Consider the following 24767-nt stretch of genomic DNA (forward strand, 5'->3'; position numbering starts at 1 on the left):
ATATTATCAAATACATAACTCCTTTAAAACAAATAACACAGACATATGATGTACCTAAAGCGTTTAGCTACATTTAAGTTGCCTTGGTGCAAGCCTTGGTCTTTGGGCTCTTCCGAAACGTAGTATTAAAATTAAGTGACCACTTTGCCGCCAGTCCTCTGTGTTAGCGTATATTTGGAAACTATATATACATATAACTGTGGAGATACGCAAATATGCCACTACTATTTACACCTGTAGTATATATATATATATGTTTATACACGTATCATATAATCCAAGCATTTAGTAATTTTTACAATACCATGCGAATAGGTGCGCAGCTTTATGGAGGCATATGCCCACCATGGGGCTCAAGTCTTAAATTGTAAAACAAAGGTAAATGTGACTTCACTAAGCTTGAATAATTTTCGGCAATACGAATCTATCCGGCAAAGGAGTATATTAATAGACTTTTTTTTTGCTCAATAGTAATGATAAATCGAATAACCCTTTGGCCTAACTGACTGTGGCTACTTGTTATTCTAAATGCCGAATCAAAATACTTATTCAAGAATTGCACCACCGTTGCATGTATCAACGCGCTTGGCCATTTGACAATGATGATTATAAGTTCACTACAATCTTTATAAATTGTCTTATTTGTTGCTGACTTCAAATACATTGTAGATTGGCTTGAATAGCCAAGCGCTAGTTAAAATTTATTTAGTTGGTAATAGATAACTTCCAGCTATCACAAAACGACGAGTATCTGCCATGGAATCATGTCCTGATCGCCACCATCCAAGACTGATCACTGCAATAATTGGTCGAACAAATATGGAGGGATAATAGGTTTTCCTTGGCTGTTCGCTAAAACAAATAAAGGCGATTCATTTGGTCGAATACGGACGGTGTCTAGAAACATCTTAGCTTTGTTTCTCTATTTTATTTTGCTGCCATCTTTCTAAAGACGTAATTTAACTTCTATTGATTCCGTTATAATTGTATGCGTTGCAAAGAAGAATTAGCTTACTTGTGTATTGTTTTGTAGTCACTAATTTATTCTGATCTGTCTACATTCAAACAATCAAATCTACGAAAATTCGTAACAGTTTAACGATTTCTAATCTTTTATACCATAGTTATTTAAGTGTAAGAAATAAACGAAACACATTACCATATGTGTGCATAAAAGTTTTTCTTATTTTTATCATGCGTGTGTGTTTATTTACATGCTGCTTTCTTGATACGCTGTCGTCTGAATAACAAATAGAATGTTTGAAGTAGAACTAAACAACTAGAATAATCGTGGCATATTACCTCTGGCTGAGCAATGTTATTGGTCAAAGGAATCATCTCCTCGGTAGAGAAGAAGAAAACATATATGACTAAAAGCAATAACGGCCGCTCGACCTGGACGGTGCAATATCTAAACGATACTTCCGGTTTTTATTTTCGGTTACTATAATAAACTAAAAAAACAAAAATCTTTTGCCTTTTACCTAAACAGATTGTTAGTGGTTTTGTTGTTTCTTAGAAGGACGTAGACTCGTGGATTCTATTATATTTCTCGCACTGATAGTACCGTTAAAGCAAAAAGTGACGTGTTGAAGCTCACAGCCTTACAATAACTTTCAGCCTTACAATAGCTTACAGCCTAAAACAATAACTTAAGGTAGCAACATTCATTGGACTCAGTTTTATTTAAGTTCCTGTAAACCTATCGATAGTTTGCCTTCATATTATATAAGCAATCATAATTTTACTTTTATATAGATCCTCTTTTTGTAGTGCATGCAATACACTAAAAATAAGCCTGACTCGCATAATCATATACCTCAGTATCTTTATAGACCCCTTTCTGAACCGATCACTGCGCACGCTATTGTGGTTTGAAACATTATATTTTCTTAGCATTTAACTATAGTATCAGCGATCTAGCGTACTTAAACCAACTTTGGATTATCAAGGCACGCTTGAACGTCAAGTCTTTGCAATGAGAATTCTTGTTGTACAAGTTCATACGCTTCGACCTTGCTGTTTGATGAAGTCAATGCTTACATTTAGAGTAAACCACGCCATCTTTGATATCCACCATTATTAACCTCCTAGATAAATACCCTCTTAAAAATTATCATAGCGCGCTGCTAACTTAATCGACTGAGCGCAAGAACGACGTAATGAATTTTCCGTAATTCCGACGTAATTATTAATACAAACACATTTGGAACTCCTTACGTCCTAATTCGTTGTACACAAAACCACTTGCCTAGGTTTGGTAAGCACCAATCGCAGCAACTGATTATCTAATCTTATATAATAAAGCAAGTAAATATAGTATCTCATGTGTTACAGTTGAGTACAGTCGTCCAATTCTTTTGCAAGAAAGAAAAAGGAGAAGATTTTGCTCACCTTTATATTATAAAATGAGTAGAAGGGCTTCCGATTTCTTTTCAATTAAGTGAATCGGAGAAAGCGTCGAAGTCTCGGAAACAGTAATGTTTAAAAAATATGGTTCACTAGGAGATGCTTCAAGCATCAGCAGAAGAATACACCACTTAACCTTTCGTCCCCTACGCTTTATTATTTTCGATAAAAAACGGGCCCCCTTCTAGAATTTACTTGGCGTACATTCAAATCCATGGGCAAATTGTATTGCTAAAAAAGTATCTGTATCTATTTTTTCAAAATACTTTTTAAACATGGTATATCCATCATTTAAACTACTTGATTCGCATATTGGTTTAACATTTTCATACTGATGGGTGCATTTCTGCCGTGCGAAAAAAAGTAAAACCGTATTTTAACGAATCTACATACATAAACTACAAAAGACATTAAAGAAATCATTTATGATGGAGTGAGCTCCGAACACATCGCATAAAGTGCGTACAAATTATTTCTTGTAATCTTTTCTCCTGTTGTAGAACCCTTGGGCTATTTAATGACCTGTCCCTTCGCTTTGTCGTATCCTAGCTACACAAATAATGACGATGTCAACGCTATAAATTGCGTAATTACATTCACAGTGTACAGTTAAATATAGACATATGAGTTCGTTAAGATGTCAATAAATGATGAGCATCTAAGCTATCTACTTTACAGCAATCCAGGGTAACTCACAAATTGTTTAGCGCATGATGCCTCCTGAAAAATGCTTACAAAACTTCCGCCCTAGTTACGGCAACTATTTCTGTGCCTCATTATAATGACTGTTAATAAATAGAATACAACGTGGCTCGAAATCCCACTGATTTTCTCAGGTGGACCATAGTTTTGTATCCAATTAGCAAGTTAGAATTAAATTCTTAAGTTTTATATAAAACTACGAATTTTTTGGTCTTAAACGTATTAAAAAAACCGGTGATTATGCAAAATCATCGACAACCCATGGAATAAACAAATCTTTCAAATCTAGTACTAAACTTTTCTACAGCAGTTATGTAACTTGTGTGCAATATTTTTTTTAAATAAGAAATTAGCAGGCTCAGGCTACATATTAACGGGGATAATAAGAATTAGAGATCTGAGATCACGCAATGTTTTTTTTCTGATTTGACCAATATCATGTCTAGTGATAGTTAAATTTTGTAAACAAAGAAGATGCTTTGTGAGTTCAGCTGTGGGTTATGTTGTCGCGTTGTAGATTTTAACTGCCTCGGTAATTAGCTGGAAAGGCAAACCTACTTAATTTCGAGCTGACACCCAAGGTTATTCAGCTTCTTTCTATCAATCCAGAGCAAATACTGTTACTGTTATCTACAGCATCACAGATAGTGACCGGCTTAAGATCTCGGTTCTGGCAAGTTGTAAATTCTAAATTCGTTTCAAATTGTTTTTTTCTAACACATTAGCCCAAGTAAAAACAATCTTCTTTCCAGTGTTTCCTACAAACAATAGGAATCCTGGAATAAAACCGATATCCGCTTATTAGCAAACAACTTAAATCTAAAAGCTTACAAGGCACTTTAGAGCACTTTGGCATAATGCTTATATATTGGACTAAACTTACTGAAACATGTTAAGTTTAAGCATTAGCGATTCTATATCTTCAATCATGCAAACAACTTTAAAGGATACAGAAACAATAAAAGTCGAAAATAATAATCGGTCAAATTTCAAAAATACTAGAAAGGTCTTTTTAGGCTGCTGATGTCGAGTAAATCTTGTGATCCATGAAAATATTTTACCGTAAGTTTGGAAAACCAACGTACAGATCCGAGCTGATTCGCGTAAACACCTACAATTTGCAATAAAGCATAATCTATGGAAAGCGTTAATAAATGTAAAGAGATATCTAAATGTAAAGTTCTTCAAAACGTTTAGCGACTCTGTCATTTCTTGAAATAAATTCATCACGGGAGGCGCATAGTAGAAGATGGCGACCCGATACCTACAGAAACAGCTTTCATTTACATAGTTTATCGTTACGTCGGCATACAAGCACTATCAATGCTGACCGAGAAACGACCCTTCGCGGTCAACCCGTCATTGGCTCGTTACTTTCCAAGCTAAAGTATTGCCTCGTCCGCGAGCAAGTCGCGGTAATTTCATTATTACTGCGGTGACAGCGCACCAGCTGCTGGCCGTAATAACTGTCTACAGCGCATGTTATCCATGGCAGTTGCAGTACTAGCTTCACTTGTTGTGCCTGGCAAATAGAAAATCGTAATGGCTACAGGTGGTTGCTGCTGTTTTTCACCTGGTGTACTTTAAGAAAGAAAATGGTTTTCGAACACTTCATCTATTGGCGGCAACATTACTTGAAGGCGATTGTGTGGAAACGATCGGTTGTATTGACTACTTTGTGTCATAAGATTGTCTAAGGATTTAAACGTTGAGTGGGGTTAACGGTAAATTTACAAATGGCTACAGCTGACTAGTATAAGCCTAGTCTCATAAGGTAAACGTTTAAATCTCTGTTTTAATAAAAAAATTTAACGCTTACGTTCTTGCCTTGGTATACGTAAACTAAAAAGAAATAGTATCTTAAGAATAAACAAGAGTTCAACTTTAGACCTAAGAAAATACGCATCGTGTGTTGCTATGGTGGGAAATATGATTATCATTACGGAAAGGGAGATTATCATTACGGAATGAGATGTGATCGAAGGTTTTTTTGTGATCACCGGCAAAACTAGTCACATGGCTTGCACCCTTTTAATAGTAATCTAGGATTGAAAAACATGTACAATAGCAGAATGATCTGATTATGCACAACTATTAGCTACAATAAGACGTTGTGATTAACGGGGAGAAGTGGACTTATAGTTGGTTAAATCAGTAATCTGTAGCTGATAAAAACAGGTTGACAATAAGAGGCAAGCGAACTCAAACAATGCTTGTTTGAAGTATGAACTTATTCTTCCTGTCTGAAACTCATTTTTAGGACTGTTTTGGTTTCCCTCTCTTGCGTTGCTAAAGAACACACTCATTTCAAATAAATCTACTATTAACTAATATAACATTATTTACAGCGACAATCAGTTTTTGATCGCGCTGTAAATATGTGTTTGCTAGTCAAAAGAGCAAAGGGTATATAAACGCACAAACAAAGTTCCCGTCGACTCACTACCAGGAATTGTAGTTATCGGTGGAAACAGAAATTAATTAACCCTGTTGATTTTGTTGCAGAGTTTAACAGCGTGGTTACACAGAAATAGTTCCTGAAGCTTTTTGGAGCGTATCGTTGACTTGTGGTTAATCATTCGGTTGCTTTTGCTTAGCTAAAGATCATCTCAGCTCCATTTCTTTTTGGGAATGTTTACGCGTTTGTGGCCGACAGCAGCGTCCTATGAAAGACTTCACCATCAATTTCGCCTGCGAGAACCGAGTGTGTGCGTGTGTAGTGGTGTCGTATATTCCTTGTACAATGTGGCCGTTTTCCTCTTTCCAGTTTTTATTGCCTTTCTGTGTTGTGCTGTTTCTACCAGTGTTATCTTTTCCCTCTAGTGAACTAACGATCACTAACATTCGTCGGAACGTTCGTGTGTGTGAGATTATTACTTTCTCTTCCATTTCACCGTTGTTCAGTAGCATCTATAATCTTAATTCAATTTCACCGTTACTTACTATTTCCTGCCTATTGACGCTATTATTAGGCTCTCAAGAGAAATCGGAAACTGCTTTCAACGTCTCTTCGCTGATTCATTGACCGAATTCCACAAGCGATCTGAACAGATATCAGGTCCAGTGGACGTTTACGTGGAGCCGGAGCTGTAATATTTGGTAACGCTGGGGTAGCTTCAGCTGGTCAATAAATGTTGTTCCTTTCTTTTTAAAACAGAGGTCTTTTCAAAAATGTTCAAAAAGGAGTTCTTGCCTCGCATAAAAAACGTAACATGAAAAGTAAAATCCTCTTTTCTTTTGAATATTGAATAATTATGGATCCACCGATTCAATATGTGCAGCGATAATGGGTGATTCCTATGGAATTGAATGGAACTGTGAGTATAAGCGGTTAACTGTGCCAAACTGATTCTAAAATACATAATAGCTAATGTTGTTAGTTGATTAAGAATTTCGAACTATGATAGCTATCGAACTCTTTAATTGCTTTGTTTGACAGTCACTTCTTAATACTAACAGTAGATCTTGACTAACTTGAAAATAAGCAATAAATCGAGTTGTAACAAAAAAATAGGTTATCGTCTAATTAGTGAGATAAGAAAGAGAACTGAAATCGCAGAAATCTACAATTTACCATACCTTTCTATAAAACCTATAATATTTGGCACATGATAGAGCTTCTTTTTGTGTTGGCTAGATAGAAACTTTTTGTTTTCTAGGTGAATCATATAGTCATCTAAAAAACAAAAAAGAAAGATTGGTAAAAATCATATTAAAACTAAATTATATGCTCACTGGTATATAGCGGCAAGCGCAACTTCAAGCATTAATAGATTCGTTTCAGAATGTTTCGTGTTTCATATTTATTACTTCCTTGCAATATAGGATTATACGCTATGCTACGCTACCGGCCTCTGCTGATAATAACTGATTTAATTTATTACATTATTGACATGAAATGGCATTTACCATATTCAGTAAGAAGAGATTAATTAATTCGTTGGTATATATTTATTTCATTGTAATTATTTACATATAGTGGCGTTCTTGTTCTTAATACCGCTGCGGTGCTTAGGCCAGAGTGATCAAGAGTGTTATTAGTTTTCGAAACTTGCTTTTCGGTTGCCACGAAATTATTTTGTGCCGTGATGGGCGACATCGACGAACCTCGGAATAATATTTCCTTGCGAAGAGTGAGAGTGCGTTCGTTCGATGAAGCAAATCAGATTCTAAGTAAGATTTATTGTCAGTAGTTTGCAGGACTTATATTTGATTTTCACCTGCATGTAGCCGACATGGACGTTAGTCTAGATGATTCCTAAATTACGTCGTTAGCAAATTGTCCAAAAGTGTGACGGCGAAATACAGCGGTATAATCGTAACACGAAAATAAAGCGTATAAATTAAGCGACCGATGTTCCCGTCGTATATTTTTTGACGAGTAGAGGATCCACCAGCTATTGCGCTAGTTACTAATTACTTTCTCTAACGGTGCACAAAACGATATTGATAAGCAAACACGAAATACCCCAATAAGTAAAAGAATTGGCAAGAACGCGGTGTATTTTGCTATGGTAATGCAAGGAGCATTGTACGTCAAGAACATCGCTCGACCAAAACTCAGTATTCGTTTCGTACTATATGAAAACGTTATATCTACATAGTAATAACAATAATCGGAGATACAAACGACATTTTACAATAACGCTTGCTATTTGCATCAGTTGACCTAAAATGATAAATTGGCAGACAGATGAATCGATTACGAGCAACCCTTTAGTTGGGCTAAATGAATGGTGATTGATGAGGTAGCTCAAAAAGAATGTTTCCGATAAAACAGATACACTCAACAAGACACTTAGACGAAACACCAAGTGCTGGAGATTCCATACAGGCCCATTAGATTCTCACTAATCTTTGCAAAGGTGTGTGTCAAACAATTTCAGCGTCGGCAGCTCCAATTTACAAGTAACCTAGCCTTTAATGGCAATGTTACTTGAGCTGCTAAGCTATTGACCACTTGGCAGCGATGGTGAGAAAATGGGTTTATGATTGCCAGCAACGCCAGCCTACGGATTCTGACGAATAATGCGCTTACTGAGCTTATTATGTACAATATTGAACGAGTACACCTTATGATAGTAATAACTAGTTGGACTAATAGGAGACCAGCCGCAGAGCGCAGTATCACGGAATAGTTACTATAGTCACTCATGCATGGCCTCGTATTATTCCGCTGGGTACAACATGCGTGTGGCAGGCCTTTGCTGAATACAAACTTGAGCATATTACTGGACTTTGACTGTCTTGGCAATGGGGACGCCATTTCCATTAGCGTCAATAACTTTGGTTGAACTAGTTCCGGGCGCTTTCTTATTGTAGGTCTTCATGTAGAAGTTGAAGAAGAGCACAAAGAAAAGTGACGCCTCAAAGATTGTAATATAACCGAAATAAGGTGGGAATCCACAATCGTAGAAAACTGGAATTGAGCCGTGGATGATGAGTGATATGAACTGTGTCATCTGCATTTGGGTCAGGTAACGTTTCCACCAGAGGTACTTTTGCAAGCCAAATGCTGCCATAGCGTAGTATGCGTACATAATACAATGTATCACACAGTTGATAAGTGGAAAAAAAGCATTTTGCCCGGTGGCTCCAAAATTCACTCCTAACCAAACAGAGCAAGCCACGAGGGAATGATGAATCACATGGAGTACAGAAATATGGGAGAATTTCTTGGTCAGCACGAAAAACACGGTATCCATGAGTTCAAGGATTTTCAAGCACATATACCACCAGCCGATTGTAATAATGGTCATTTGCTTAGGGTCCGAGCCATAGTTCGCCGCTTCGCAAAACCACGAGTAGCCACCTCCTAAATAAGTGTAACTTCCTCCGTAGACGAAGAACCAGCCATTAGCAAGCACCATGAATATGTTATAAGCAATAATCCAGTGCTTAATTTGATACGGCTTGCGGTCGCGCATGTAGTTCGGTCCCCAGATTTTCACGAAGTACACATAGCTAGACACAAGCGATAAAATAGGTAGTGGTGAACTCATCAGTGGCCACTTTTCCACACGAGGATCCGTGTTTTCCATGATGCCGCGATAGGCCCATTGGAGCTGATCCACAATTATCGGCATCTTGACCAACTGACCGCAACGTCGTCTAGGTATAACTACCCGCCTGCAAAAAACGGAAACGGAAAAGCTAAGCACTGAGCACTCTTACTATCATCGCAACACATCATATATTATTATCCATACCCGATAGTGATATTATTAAGTTTATATATAAACTTTATATATAAAGTGATGTCAAACATAGCTAACTAAATTTAAGTGAACAACTATCCGTTCGATTTAGCTTATCACTGAGGTGAAACAAAAAATCCATATGTTCAAGCGTATTTTACACAAAGATCAACAACCGTATCCACATGCTTATGCTAATTAGACAGTACCATTGTCAGTTTCAGTGAATCCGAAAAGAACGAATAACCAGTTATAAAATGACTTAAATGACTGGAACGGGACCGTAGACCCTATTTTACAGCTCCGTTTATATTATGATGATACGTTAAGACGACTTTTGGTTCCATTCACGACACCTGCCTTAAATTCAGCTGATTTGCGCGTCAGCTAATCCTTCGTAAACTTGTTCACAGAACCTGGGCCAATTCTGTTAGGCGCTCACTTTCTACATCAGTTGAGCGCTTGCACCATTCAGTTTTGCTCTAATCTTCTGCACGGCTTCCAACAACTCGACCGACGACTGCCGCGCTCCACTGCAGCGGTTGACGTTTAAGTACCGTTGGTGAGGGAAGTTGGTTTGCAACAAGAGAAGACTGATCTGCACCAGAAGCGTGAAGGCAGAAGGCGGTCGCAGGCGAGGGTTTGGACCAGCAGGAAACACGGCGAAACGACGAACACTAAACAAGATCTTAGATTCGCGACGTTGCTGATGCTGCTGCCGCAGCGGCTGCTGCAGCATGATTGAGCCAGTAAAAACACTCAACACTCCCATACTGGTTGAGAGAAGTCTGATAGATCGACACAGACATACACACATATGCCTCATACACTTGTATTAGTTAGTCATAAAAAAGTTGCCGGTACTTCATATGTTTGCCAAAATCTGTGCTGAGCAACGGCTTCATGGCGCTGTTGGGTGGTAAGGCTTCATTTGCTTGATGACGGTCGGAAACTGAATAGACCTGACTGGATGTCGCAAATATACTTTTTGACATTTGTTTCACTTGAAAACCTCAACGAAATATGTGGCCAGCGTAAGCATTAGCCCGGAAAAGCTCCCTAAGTGTTGGTTCTCATCAAGACATAATCAACTATCGCAATTGACGTCATCATGCTACACGTACGCATTCACGTGTATTTTGCTTCGATGACACATTGTTATAAAAAAAAAGCCACAATAGGCCAAAAATTGACTTAAATAGTCATTTGATATATGGTTTTTTGAGCAAGTGAACACTTTACGGAAGAACTTCATTTCGGATGCCTTTATTTTTCTCAACGGAGAATGCATAATACAAAATTCATGTACAAAATTAGACATACGTGCTTTGTAAAGCTGCAAAGTAGTTTTCCTGCTAATAAGGTCGGGAAAAAGCAATCATCTTTACAAATTAAGTTTGACGTGTAAACATTGAATTCTTCCATATATGAGCGGTTCTATGGCGCATAAAGGTCTTCATTAATACGCACAGATACCTATTACGATTACAACTATATTTTTTTTTATTCGAACGCAGAAGATATTGTTGTCGAACACAAATAGCATCAACCAACAGTGTGACACCATTTCCTGAACATTTCGAGTCCTACACTCAGTACTACTGTTAAACACTGCTTCAGATGGCTGGTTACCCACCACGAAGCAAAGTCTGTTTATGCTTGGCTTCGAACCTACAGCACATCATGTATCCTATGTTTTGTAGGCAAACTTCTGAGTTATAGTAAACATTATTTAAGTTAATATAATATGCTTTGATAAACTCAATAGGTCGAAAATAAAACACCTGGCCGAGTCTATTATTTGTGTTATTTGAATTATTGATTCAGTACTCTGTGTATTAGAAACTATATATTTGCGACATGTAGTTGTAGTGTTTAAGTTAAATGATCCTGAGTTGTACGGGATAAGAACAGCAGTAGCCCAAAAAAGGGTCAATGCGATTACAGTTGAGCTTTGTGAGCTATTAGGATAACCTTAATCACCATTTAATGATCTTCTTTGGGCGTGAAGTGTATACGTAGAAGAAGAATAATGATAATTAAAAATGTAGGCCATGGTAGAAGTTACTAAAAATAACACTACTCTTTAAAACGTTTGCTCGAAAACAGTACAAACCCTTTTCTCTAGGCTATTTCAAGACCCCAACGATGATGACACTCTTTTTCAGCTCAGACAAACATCCGCACCACACGATTCTACCAAAAACACCTATTACACGTAGTAAACAGTACTTTAACTCAAAGCTGTGCAGGGGATTCAACGAAGTGCGGATTTGATAGGTGACTTTATCCTCTCCAACAAGCAACCCCTCAAACTCGTAGCCGTAGCTTTAGATAGCGTAGTTGATGCACCAGTAATAAGGCCTCATAGCGTTTTTCTCTCGCTTAACCACGGTCGCCGACTGATTCAATCTACGATAAGCTGCTTTCGACAGAGAGTTGAAATCATTTTTCTTCTTCGTCTAGTTTGTCCCATTTTATGCTTAAATTACTTTCCTTAGGAGTTCAGTGCTCTTTCAGACCACTGAACCCTTTGAGGTGACTGGGCTCTTCGGGAGTTGGCGAGATCGGTACAGACCGACACGTGAGCAAAGGGGCGTCTCGTTTATCTAGGATGTCTCATAAACCTACATACATCAGTGTGATACGTTAAAGATTTTCATAGTAAAGCGCTAAATATCCAACGCCAAATATAGCTTGAAATGAATAAGCGATAGATACATAACATTCGTAAAATGAATTTTTTGACAGCCACTTTCGATCCACATCGCATACTATTAAGCTGTAGAAATAATGGTCAAAACTTTTAATAGATAGCTCACAAGATACAATCTTTGTGAGCATATTTATTGTGTTTTTAAATGCATCAATGCCATGTATGAAAACATACACAAATACGGGTATAACATAAGATTGACATTTCTATGGTTCAATCCGAAATCACAGGTTAATGCCTTGACAGGTCCTCCGATTGAGTTGCTTTAAAGACAATATTTGGAGTTTTTTACGTACGAGTTTGCTTTTATTTCTGCCAATAGAATTCACACAGTCACAGTTGGCTTTGCAGGTTTCGCTTGGCTACTGTACGCTTTCAAAGATTTGCCATGCTGTGTAGTTTGCAGATTCTAATTTCTAATCCCAAAAAAAGGCTTGTTTTTCCACAAAAGAAATTTACATAACTGGCAATATGAAATAACCCGTTTGTTGCCTTTGAACCTCATATCCTCTGGGACGAGATAAATTAGGCATGACCTGTTTGAGGAAACCCTACTGGCTTCATGGAGTGATAATAGGTTTATTTATAAAGAGCGTCGTTTCGAAATACGCTTTAGAAAATCTATACCATTTCGTTCACTATCAATCTATATACATCACATCTAGTGACAAAATGTTGTACATGTATAAGGTATGGAGGCTGTTCTAAACATTGTTCAAAAAAAGGATATAAAAAAAAACATGTGATGCACCTTTCGAATACCTACATGAGCGTAACTCCGTAGAGGATGTCTCTCAGGAATATATAAAATAATTTGTCAAGTTCGTAACACTATTTATTTTGAATTTTTGACTGACGGATTCTTTATGCTGCTACTCAATGTGTCATAGATTAGCTCGAAACTTATTTACAGTGATGAGTTTACATAGAATTATTTCATAAGACACTTAGAGTTAGCGATAATATAACCTACTATTTTTATTTTAGGTGGTCTCTAAAAAATGTTATATTTATCTGACTTTATCAACGATGTGAAACTGTAGTCAGTGCTTAGACCCTTTGACCAGTCAATTTGTAATACGCATTGCATTTTAAAAGATTAAGGCAGCTTTTGTGTTTTGGTTTTACAGTGTGTTTTGACTTGTATCAATTAGTTTGATGGTTCAATGTAATTCTTATTTCAAATGAGAAACTGTTGACGTACAAGCCATGATAGTTGGTAGTCTAAACTGGTTTATACGATTTTATCAGTGCTTTTTGTAGCATTGTTTTATATTACGTTTGCACATTAGGCTTTAGATTACGCTAGATTTAGATTTTCAGTACCGACAACAATAATCTGTCTTTCAACACTATTCGAAAAACCTGTAAACCTATTCTGTAAACCTATTCTTGGCTGCAAGGATACAAATATTTGCTTATAAACAATTATTAAATATTAAAAAAATATATAGATTTTAAATTAAAAAGTTATATTTAGAACATTCGATGTCAGAAAGAGACGATTCTAAAAAAGCGCGCTACCTCCTGTACGTCCGTACTGGTGCATAAAAGGTGCGATGTATAATGACAGTGATGTCATGGTTGTCTACTGGATATTTTATTGCTCTAAAAACAGTCAGTTGTTCGTTATTTAACGACTGTTTATAACCGTGGACTCCGATTTTCTGAGTTTATAAACAATGCATGTATATAGTACGTAAACACATAATTTTTTTTGTTCTAAAAATAATTGGGACCAAAGAAAAGCACCCTTAAAATTTTTGAATGTTGCAGTAATACCTGATGCTTATATCATAAACAGAAGTGGGTTTCAATTAAAAAAAAAAACACTAATGTGTGTAGATGTTGTGGTTTAATTTTCTTACCGTTATTTCTCTAAGAGTAGGCCGCGGTGTTTTGCGGAGCGTTACTCGATGTTTCTGGTCTGTGACTCGCTCTTGGTTAGCTGCCACGATGGGTATGAGAGGAACTATAATGTCCCAGCCAATGTGTACCTAAATACAGACATAATGCAGTCTGCGTTAGTGCTCTTTGAGATGCAGTATATTCAATTTGCGTTTAACATACTTGAGAACTACAAATTGTGATGGCCACAAAATATGGATTGTGTTCTTCACAGTGTCATTGTACGTCTGTCATATATTAATAAATAATACAGTTTTAGAAATATCGGTAATTGCTACTACAGTAATTTCAATATGATACAAATGTGATAAGCTCAGTTCTTACAAATGTGGTAGTTTTACCACACTGTATGTATTTAACATGTAAAAAACTTAATTATTTAGCCGAACAGGTCATCCAAAGATTTCGTAGTTTTGATCTGCTCAATATGTTTTTGAAATCAGTTTTGATGGAGCTGTGAAAAGGAACTATACGATACTAATACATGCCTAATTGAATTTTATTAATTTACGTAAGCTATATCCATTTGACTTCTCATCTTTGCTACACTCAAATAAACTATTGAATTTACGAACAACATATTTAGCTACAAAAAGTAGATTCAGGACTTTTCGTAATCCTACCTTAAATGAGTGCTTTGTAGCTAATGACAAACAAACGACAATTTTGAAAATGTGCTAGCAACAACCATAATGGAAGGACGTTATTGTTTACTACAGTTAGCATGCGTTGTTGGTCTTTCTCATTTTCAATACGGTTACACCTTTTCCACCAGAATAATACACGCTCTTTAGACTTTGAAAATGTCAAAATTCGTTATGAAACAGAGAGAGGTTATTAGATAAAAGTTTACGTTGTTTCATTCGGCTTTCAGCTAAGTTAAGGATGATCTCGTGTGACAGAGGTAGTTGATAATAGTACGATGCACTTTTTTCTCATTGCTCATAGCCGTCTGACTTTTTAAAACTCACTAATCTGTTTAAATATTAAGTGGGCACCGACAATTTTTAAGAGCATATCACATACTCTTTCTCACATAATCACTCCTCGCGAAATTTCGGCTTAAAAAGACTACATTTTTCAGAACGTTATTTATCATATAGAACGTAATGACAGCAACAGTGCAAGCAATAGATCAAGTCAATCTAAATTGGTCATAATAGGGAAAAAATGGTCATAATTACATTCAAGCATAATGTTATATACCCCATGTGTAGAAGACCTTAATTCGCATACGTCCGTTAATGTAATCTCACAAATCCCTTTATTTCAAATGAGGGGAAAGCAAATGAATGGGCAGATTTATAAATTCGACGATTGGCTACGTATCTATAGCGCATGTTTGAACTAGATCAAATATCAGGTTCCTAAAGGAGGACATTAATTTCAGATTATTCGGTACACTCCTTAAATTATTTAAACCGCAAGCACCCTTTTTTAGGTCACTATGCCAATTAAGTTGTGCGAGTTGTAACCAGTAATCGGGTCAATAATCAAAGGACAAGAATACATTTTCAGAAGAGACGTAGATAAACAATTAACAATACTGGCTTTCATAATATAATTTTTTTAGGTTTTGATATTCTTGGAGCTATGACGTGCGAAACAATGACTTGATTTTTCGCTTCTTTGAAGTCTCAGGGGATATATTTAAAAGTGTATACTTCTGCCTGTGAAAATGTTAAGGCTAGAAAACTCATCAATTTAATAAATCGTCATGTTCTCTTATATTTATATGCTATATTTAATATCCAATAATTTCCATTATTGCAAATACTGTCGTATAAGTAAAATATGAACCTTATGAGCGACGTAATAGCTTGGTGTTAGTTTCTGATTTGTTTGTAATGAAAATTTCCGAAAGCCTTGCGCAAACACTGTTCATTAGTGCATCTTTCGCTAGCAAAAGTAGTTTTTTTTAATTTTGAAATTCAGAATGTCTGTCCCAAGAGTCTCTCTTAAAATCGGGTCTTTTTTTGCTTTAATTACTTGCAGAACGTAGATTTGTTAACCATGCGGATGATTCAGGTACTAAAACTGTTCAGTAGCGTGCAGAGTATTATCGTCAGTATCTATTGTTCTGTAGTTCTATCTAATCAGCAGTATCTACTAATTTCGGCGTAGTTTTTTTTAAAGTGTATTTCGGTGTGTATTAGGCATTTTTCAATCGATTAATTTTGTACTATTTATGCGGTCAAAACTGTTCTATATCGGCAAATGCAGTTGAAACTATTCGCTTTTGGGGAAAACTAGTAAATCTTGGGCTGCATTCTTGCAAAATCTAAGTGGCCGTTTCCGTACAAATGGGTAGTCGTTTGAGGCATATACTTTATTTGGATGCATTTTGCTATGAGATTATTTAGTAACTTGACTTACAGAACTTATTTTCCTATAGTGCTCAGCTTTTGTACCGTTGTTTTTAAATTTGTAGATACGGTAAAGTGTGACTTTACTTGGTATTCGTGAAAGTATAAGGACGTTATTCAGTAACTTAATGGTTATGGATAGTCTCTAACAAAATCGATTGCAAAGTGGTTAAATCGTGCCGCTTTTTGTTATAGAATCTTTCTAATAGAACTAATAGTTTTCTCATCGAAGAACGGTTCATTCGACTCCTGTTGTATCAATGTATGCTGCGACTCTTCCACTTGTTTGATCAATAGCAGACGCTCACTATGATGGGCGAAATCTTGAAGATGTTTTTGGGAATAGGACACAACACCTCAGTCATGGTGAGTTTGGTAATATCTGGTGTCGAAAATCTAAAAGCTGTTATTAAAGATAGTCTAACATTTACAGCCATTTTATTTTCTTACCAATTTACGCTTGCGCTAGTCTCCTTTGTTTTCCACGTATTTTTTCCTAGATTAGCATGCGATTTGATGCTTACGAAAATCAATCTGTTATTATCATTTGAGCGATGTCGGTAATGGAGGTGTACCGGTCGTTCACTTAGTCTAGTTTTATTTATTTCTTGAAATCTCGTTTTTCCAAGCGTGTAAACTATTTTCCTCATCAACTAAGGTTTTTTTTTTGTATTAATCCTACAGGCTGCAAGTGTGTTTCAGCATTGACCGGATGTGGTGAATGATAGCGTATTGCGCGATTGACCATCATTTTACATGGAATCAAAAATCGCATTTAGGATGTAACCTTATGGTTACTGTAGTTAGCGGCATCCACTCTTCGTATATACCTTGACACATGTGCGTGCATTCTTAAGTCCGGGCAGTATAAATATTGGACTTTATTAATCCTTCTATCATAAAAAATTTGAGTCAGTCTGTCTGTCTTTGAGGACCGACAGGTGCAACTCAGCTATAGGGAAGACATCTCAAGATGTTCAAAGGAGCCAGTATTAAAAAAGTTAAAAATTTAAAGTATTGGGTGCTGTAAAGCATCTAAGGAGTGAGTCGTATAGATTATGAGTGTTGTAGAACTATTAGATATACGTGACACGATGAGAACGATAAATTTAATCGACCATAATACTGAAATATTATAGTCGATTATATTCATTTATCATAGCCAGTAGACAATAGTCTGGACTGACATATTTTGTTATGAATGAGTTAGCTGCTACTTTAACTGTCTTGTCGTGCAACAATTAAGAAAGCGATGACAAAAATCAATTTCGTAAAGAGCTTTAATGTGAATGCTTTCGCGTGCTAGATTTTGGCAGGTGCGGACTTGAATATGATTTGCCTGAGGTTTATACATAATTTCTTATGCTGTACTGATCGTTTCTAGATTCGTCGCTTACTCATTGCCAAGCAATATTATCTTTGAATAGATTTTTATATTTTATACATCTAAAGCCTGTTATCTTTTGTCCAGATTGCAATATTAAGCATCTCTACACCTGTCTACTGTTACTAGCCTCCTGTACGAGTAAACTCGTAGAGTATAGGAAAGAGAGGTAACGAAAAATTTACACTTCTAAGACTAAAACTTATTAAGAAGTAGTATGCAAAAAAAAATTGGTCGACGGTTTTCTCACATAACCCATTAAAAGAGGAAAGAAAGATACGGGATGTAAAAGGTTTTATTCTATATATTGATCTTCAGACGCAAAGTAGAAATATCATTGTAAGAAAATGTAAAATCGATCAAAATAGAGAACATACTTTTTTTTTTTATTGAGATAAGCCAAACCCTTGTTTACGCAATACTTATCGCGTCTAGCAAAAAAGTCATTTGAACGACCCTGATGAATTACAATCGAACGTAATACGTATAAATAATAAATAGAAAAAAAAAAGAAAAATAGGAGAAGTTGTCACCCACGGCGACTAAGAGTTTAAATTTAGAAAGAGTAAGACTTTATAGCATTATAAATATTACTATCTAAAAAAAAAACGATTTTATAAAACCTAAATCTACTTGTTGCTAATGTTACATATTAGTGAAAGCATTTCACGTGCAGATAGCGGTTACTGACTCCATTTATTCTATCTTCAACATGAACTTTGAATGACATGAGTAGTCTAGATTTAATTTGTTCAGGTAGGTCCTTCTCTGGTATAGGAAACATGCGTAAACCTAAGTGCATTGAAGGTTTGAAATAATGATGGCGAGGACCCGCAGATGTTTCTATACATGGTATTACAACTCAACACACAAACAGGGTTACACATTTACATCTTTAAATTGAGTTTTAGCGCCTCACGTTCTATAAAGCAACCATTGGAATAGGGCTTTTAGGTAGGTGTATACATATGCTCATAATTTATTTTGAATTTGTATATGGTACGTTATTCTTGTGGATGTATTTGTTCAGTAACCAAACTCTATTCATCAATTATTAGTCATTTGCAGTGATCACTTTGCGCACAATTTTTGAACTGTTGAATATTTAACTACTTTTACTTACGCTAAATATGTTCGGAAAAAGCTAGCATATTGAATTTGATTTTTATATTTTCATTCCATTAACTTCTAGTTTGTTCTGTATGCATATCATGAGTTCTGCATCGTTATTTGTTCTGTGTGTTCTAGATATTTCGCTCTTTGAGCCAAATTGGACAAAATTACAACAAAATTAGGACAAAGAAAGTAACTAAAATTTTTTATTTTAATCGATCGTGATTACTTGAAACATAATTAACAATTATAGATTGCTAATCATTTTTTTATTCAGGGCATAATGTTGCTGTTGTTTTTTTTGCCACTGCTATGGTTGCTGGCTCACAATAAAGAAGGCAACGGTTGTAAGAAACGATTACTAACTTTAAGCGTAGGTTTATTCAAACAAGTTTTGACACGATCTTCTACAACCAGTTACGAAAAGGTCTAGCCTTTTCTATATATATATATATATATATGGGGCTCGTATAGTGGTGGGAGGTACTTCGGTTAACGTTAGAAAATATGCTGGTAACAGTTATTGGAATAAGTTCGATTCCACAACGATGACGTCACGACACGATTTTATCAAAATGGTGTGCATGATGGTAACATGCTAAGTTAATTGTTATTACCAGCCTCTTGGCGTGCTTCACCTATGTATTATTATTATGTTTTATTCCGACGTGTATTTCAGTTTTTATAGCTTGCACAATAGTACATATAGGCATTTACACTATTGGCGTGACGTTTCAGGTATGACACTATAGTGCACAAAAAAGGTATTCTATAGAATAAAGCCATGAACTAGTTACAAGTCATTTAGGATAATTTTCTCATTGAAAATAATGGTAATTTTTGTTGTTTTAATGACATCATTGTTAATTAACACTTTCTAATAATCACTATCCATACATCTTTTGTGGATATGAATCATTATTAATCTCATAATCTTTTCTCATTTTCTCAGTTATAAACCTACATCTGTCCATTCTGTATATATGGGTATTAACTTTATTAACGTAGCAGCTTTTTCACGTCAGCGCTTTCTAGATAACCTTAACATACTTTAGCTTATTTGATTTAAGTAACTTGTTCAAGCTATACTACGCTAGTATAAAGTTCCTCGCTAATTTATTCTCTTTATTTCACTTTGAAATAGTCAGTCAGTTAACTTGTATCTACAAATTTGTTCGAATCTATGCCCTATTTTATCATGATGCACATGGGACATGGACATAGGCCACATGCGCAGCAGGCGTAGATCGCAGTACCCATATGCCATTATATCATTTTATAGTTGTGTGTATATATATTTTGTAATAATAATAATTGATGAAAGAGCCATTGATGATATCGGATTACGCGAAAAAGCTGCTCAGCTTAAACATCGTGTTGAAACTAGACGAGATTTGTTACCGCCAACGCTCGAATATTGTAAAATCACGAGGGGATAGCTAAAGCTGTGAAGAGATACTTCGGCTCGTTTTCGGTACGAATGACTGATTTTCAATTATTAGATTTTTGTTTTCGATTCTATCCAAAAATAAGATACTGTGACACAGTAAAACACATTGAACACATATTGAATGTCCCCCGCGAATTTGCTCACGGGAAACAACAAAGTGTTTCACTAAACAGCACTTTATAAATGTTACCTTAATCTTTAATATATATATATATATATATATATATATATATATATATATTCATTCATTCATTCCTCAGTTTATTACATTATTTAGGTCTAAATAATGTTCGGTACTACATGTTTAACACCATATTCACCATACCCATTTCTTTTTTTCATATTAGTTTGCAATGCAGCTCTATTTAGCTCAAATCAAATATTGCTATAACATAAAACACAGCAGGTATATATATAAGAGGAGGCGGCGCTAGCTAAAGTAAGTCCAAGCATTTAAGGGATTGATCTGGTGTGTAAAAGGTATCTAATATTGCCATCAAAAGTAACCGAATTGCCTAAACTACCCAGAGTCCATGTACTTTCTACTAGCATAGACAGTGTCTGAAGCAAAAAATTATCCAAATGCCAAATGGTCACGATACTAATATTCGTCTACAACGATCGCTTCTAGTGCCTACCTCTTGTTTTTATAATACCGTCGCTGATTCTTAGGCTACACAAAGAAAAACTCACATTGCAGAGAAAGCAGAATACTCCCGTTGTTGACTTATTGGCGACACTTTAATATGAATGGAAGTTTCTTTTATATTTCCGGTTTTGATAACATGCTTCTATGCATTTGTTAACGAGAACATCCGAGTAAAAAGTTGCTCGTTGTTTGTATACTATCCTATATTATCATTCCATTACGCTTATTGTTATTGTTCAGCTGGAACAACACATATATATATACATGGATTACAAAGCAGTGCATCCTTAGTCATTATAATGCTTCATGATGCGAGGCGGATGGCAATGTAAGTGACTGTACGCAACATTGTGTATAAGCCAGTCGCCAACTAACATTATGGACAGCATTTTGCTACTGGTATTTATCATGTAATTTTATATATAAGAGTTTCTGAGTTGTCTTTTCCTAGTTTTTTTTTTGTTTACCTATTTGCAGCCAGACGCCTACCTAATGCCACGCTCCGCGGACGGTTACGAAGTTTTCATGTGATAATGATATTATAGCGCACTAGTTTCTAAAAAGCGTAAAATAAGTTAATGTTGTTATATTACATTATAGCATTATTTCATTGTCGTTTTTTTTGTTTTGCTTACTTCTAATGATGACTTCCAAACTTCTAGAATAATGGTTAGCTTCTCCGACTTGGTCATTAATTATTAAGCAGTGCTGAATGATACGGCCCACGATTATAGTAGCATTCATTATCTACTCATCACACAGAAGTAGTGTCGAGGATTGGATCGCAACTCCAATAACAATTACAGAGTCAATGCGGCCCCGTCGTCTATGCCGAGCCAAACATAAATGTATGGTGATATCTGTCTTCATTTTGATGGCTAAATAATTAATAATAGCATCTTTGATAATAAAAAGCATATAGAAACTTTAAATGGTTCAATGCATTGTATTACCTTTAGAGAAGGTATATGATAAAATATATCCACCAAGCTCACCTCAAGCTAGTAGACGCCCGGGTGGCTCGAAAGTGGCAAATCTTTCATTCAAACATTTTTCACTTCTTATGTTTAACTACAATAGTCTTTGATCACACATTTAGGTTAATTTAAGCTTTTGTTTTAATCAGACGGTAGCAGAAACACCATGAGGATTTCTTTCATAATATGACGAGGATGAGAAAGCTTGCGTACGTCACTTTGTTCCATTCACCGCTCTGTTTACGAGATTACGTTAGCCAAGTATTTTAGCTGGCCGGCCAAGAGTCCATCGATCAAATTGTTTTTAATAATTGTGCCTTCCATGTAATATAATGATATTGTGTAGATTCTACTGTTATTTCGTTGCGTTTACACTGAGAAATCACAAGAAGTGATTTCATTTCAGGGCTCGTATTGAGTATTCAATAATAAATTCACCAACTGATCAACAATACACGCTTTCAGTGTCTTTGTTATGCTTTGTTTGAGTGTAAAAATTTAGGCTTGTTGTTCCACTTTTCGTATTACCTGGTGTAGTATTATGTATTATCTAAAGCATTAGGATCTCTTATTAGAGCTAGCATTTTCCATATTTGTATTATTATTATGGCAATATTAAACAATAGCTTACGGAGAAGGTATTTCAGCTGCATAGCGGAACACACATTCTCTAACACTGAGCAGTCCAAAGACAGCTAGGCAGAACCAAGCAAAACTTTTAATAATAATAATAATAGTTAATTTCAATTATCGATCCGGTTCTATTTCTTAGTTGACCCCTAGAAATATATCTAGAGTACTTGTATTTTGCCTCTACTCAGTTCCGTCATTCCCGTAAGAGTTCAACACAACATTACAAACGGTGGAGCTTATAGACAAATTTTGAATCTAGTTGTAATGTAACATAACATCTAATCATTCGTTTTAAGCAAAACTTGTATTAACTGCTGGAAAATCGTTACCTTAAATCTCAAATTTCAAATTTTACATATTTTTAAAGCCTCAGCAATTGACAGGCAAATCGAGTGCCACAATATAGTGAGATGTTATGAAAATAATTTCCAAGAAAAGATCTAGATCAATTGCTGGTATTATTTCTTACTTTGTTATAATTTACTGTATTCATGGACGCCACAAGATAGAACAAAATCGTTGTTTAATTGGCTATCTTCTCGGCTTCTCTGGATTTAAAATTGTCCCACTCATATTGAGGACGTAACTACAAGCGCGGGTTTCTGGAACACCGCTCTAAGTTTTGCGGTTAAAGCTGTCATATTTAGTAAAATTACCATTGGATAGCTATCGGTCACTTTTTCTTAGATTGTTGTGACTTTTATCTAGTCTTTTAGATCCCTCCGTGCAGCACAGCAAAGAAGCAAGGTAAATATAAGCCCAATAATTTGCAGTCCAACGGCTGCTGCAACAACTCCGCCTGCAAGAGTAGCATATTGTGTGAGACCTCCTAAAAGGACTGACAGACAACCGTTAGAGTGAAGCGCTTTAGTCGCTGCACCGAAAAATTGAATTTGACGCGCAGCGTCGCAAACTAAAGTGTCCTTGGACTCGCAACATGAGGGAGGTACCTGGAAAGGTGGAACGAAACAAAAAGTATACAATTAATTTATAAATACATTAATTTATTTATATTTATGTTTACAAGCTTATATTTGTTTTTATTTATGTAGCATATACCATTAACGGGGCTCGAACTACCCATGAAGGTAGTTACGTATTTTCGATGTATTAACTTTATTTATGTTTGCGGTACAACCATTTTGTGCATGCAGCGGAGATTGTTTATAGAGAAGCAGAGAATGCTATTGTGCCATGGATTCGAGTCTTAGGCTGAAAGCTTAGCCTTACTGATAATAAAAATTACTGGTTAATGTAAAAAAGTTATCGAAAAGTTTTCTGAAGTTTCAAGAGTTTCCGAAGTAATAGCTTAAGTGACATTTAGTGAATATTTTAAATATTAAAGCATTGACGTTTAACATACGATGTCGATGTAGTACATTCGACAAACTAGTACCATGTGTTACAATTCAAAACCGATATACCGGGAACGGCAGACGCATATGTGCATACCAAGTATGGTACCTAAATTGGCGTTTTTTCCTATATATATTTTCTAAGATTGTATTTAGATAAAGACAATCTTCGAGCCTTTGAAAACTATCTTTATTGAAAACTGCCGAAAAAGTTTGCCGTATGGATGTTTTTTTTCGGACTTTTCAGAAGTCGTATAAAAACTGGCAATATCGTAGACTATCGATTTCGGACAAAAAGGAAAGTTTTTAATTTCTATATTCTAATATTACACCAAAAAAAATTATATCAATTTGTCTAGTAAGCACAATTCCAAAATCATGTTATCAACCAGACATATTTTACACATTACTCATTGCGCTACAGCTTCGAAATGTTTCACGTGCTTAGAATGAAGCGCACAAGTTTCGATCAATCGCCTGAATCGGAACATAATTGCTTTGAACCTTACCGGGAAAAGTCTAACGACGTCAAATCGTATGGTACGAACTCCCCCCGGCAGATTATGCGTTCATGTATCTTATTTAACAATTTCGTGCTCATTAAAAGCATAGAGGTCAAACTAATCCAGGTTAAATCGAACAACGTCTTTTTAGTCTGATATATAAACAAGTTTTTTATGGGCTAGAATAACCGCATAGTGCGATCTCTAAGCTCCACCAAACAATTTTTATTTAACTGTTGATAATCCTCCTTATAAATTATTTAGTGGAGCTTAGAAATTGCACTATGCGGTTATTCTAGCCCATAATTTTTTTTTATATGTAGAGCGAGAGAATACGGCAGTTTCGTAGTTAGATAAAGATGCGGATCAACTTAAAAGATAATTTTCAATACAAAATCAGCGCCG

General features: G+C 35.8%; 2 protein-coding genes and 1 long non-coding RNA gene across 5 annotated transcripts in view; 1 reads left to right on the forward strand and 2 right to left on the reverse strand.

Moving 5' to 3' along the window:
• Positions 1 to 6889: 6889 nt before the first annotated feature.
• LOC111261407 (very long chain fatty acid elongase AAEL008004) lies at positions 6890 to 9895 on the reverse strand. 2 transcript variants are annotated; one of them, XM_022834865.2, is made up of 2 exons: positions 9669 to 9895; positions 6890 to 9240 (listed from the first exon to the last, which is right to left on the reverse strand). In XM_022834865.2, the coding sequence occupies exon 2, from the start codon at positions 9195 to 9197 to the stop codon at positions 8340 to 8342; it is 858 nt and encodes a 285-aa protein (XP_022690600.1). In that variant the 5' UTR covers positions 9198 to 9240; positions 9669 to 9895; the 3' UTR covers positions 6890 to 8339. The 2 variants fall into 2 exon arrangements, with proteins under 2 accessions (XP_022690600.1, XP_022690601.1); XM_022834866.2 differs by lacking the exon at positions 9669 to 9895 and adding an exon at positions 9518 to 9630.
• Positions 9896 to 12156: 2261 nt separating this feature from the next.
• Positions 12157 to 24767, reverse strand: part of LOC111261408 (tetraspanin-8) — a 36843-nt gene continuing 24232 nt past the window's right edge. The window contains exons 6-7 of one of the 2 annotated variants that reach the window (XM_086968715.1): positions 23161 to 23454; positions 12157 to 14021 (exon numbers count right to left, since the gene is read on the reverse strand). In XM_086968715.1, the coding sequence (XP_086824841.1) occupies positions 23209 to 23454 (246 nt within the window). In that variant the 3' untranslated portion in view covers positions 12157 to 14021; positions 23161 to 23208. Of the gene's footprint in view, positions 14022 to 19140; positions 23455 to 24767 lie in introns of those variants that run through there. The other variant, XM_022834868.2, reaches the window with a different exon arrangement.
• On the forward strand, positions 16336 to 17239 carry LOC111261409 (uncharacterized). Its single transcript, XR_002680963.2, has 2 exons — positions 16336 to 16664; positions 16983 to 17239. It is a non-coding gene; the product is annotated as an uncharacterized LOC111261409 (long non-coding RNA).

This window comes from Varroa jacobsoni, unplaced genomic scaffold (genome assembly GCF_002532875.2).
Source record: "Varroa jacobsoni isolate VJ856 unplaced genomic scaffold, vjacob_1.0 scaffold_555, whole genome shotgun sequence".
NCBI classification, from domain to species: domain Eukaryota; kingdom Metazoa; phylum Arthropoda; class Arachnida; order Mesostigmata; family Varroidae; genus Varroa; species Varroa jacobsoni.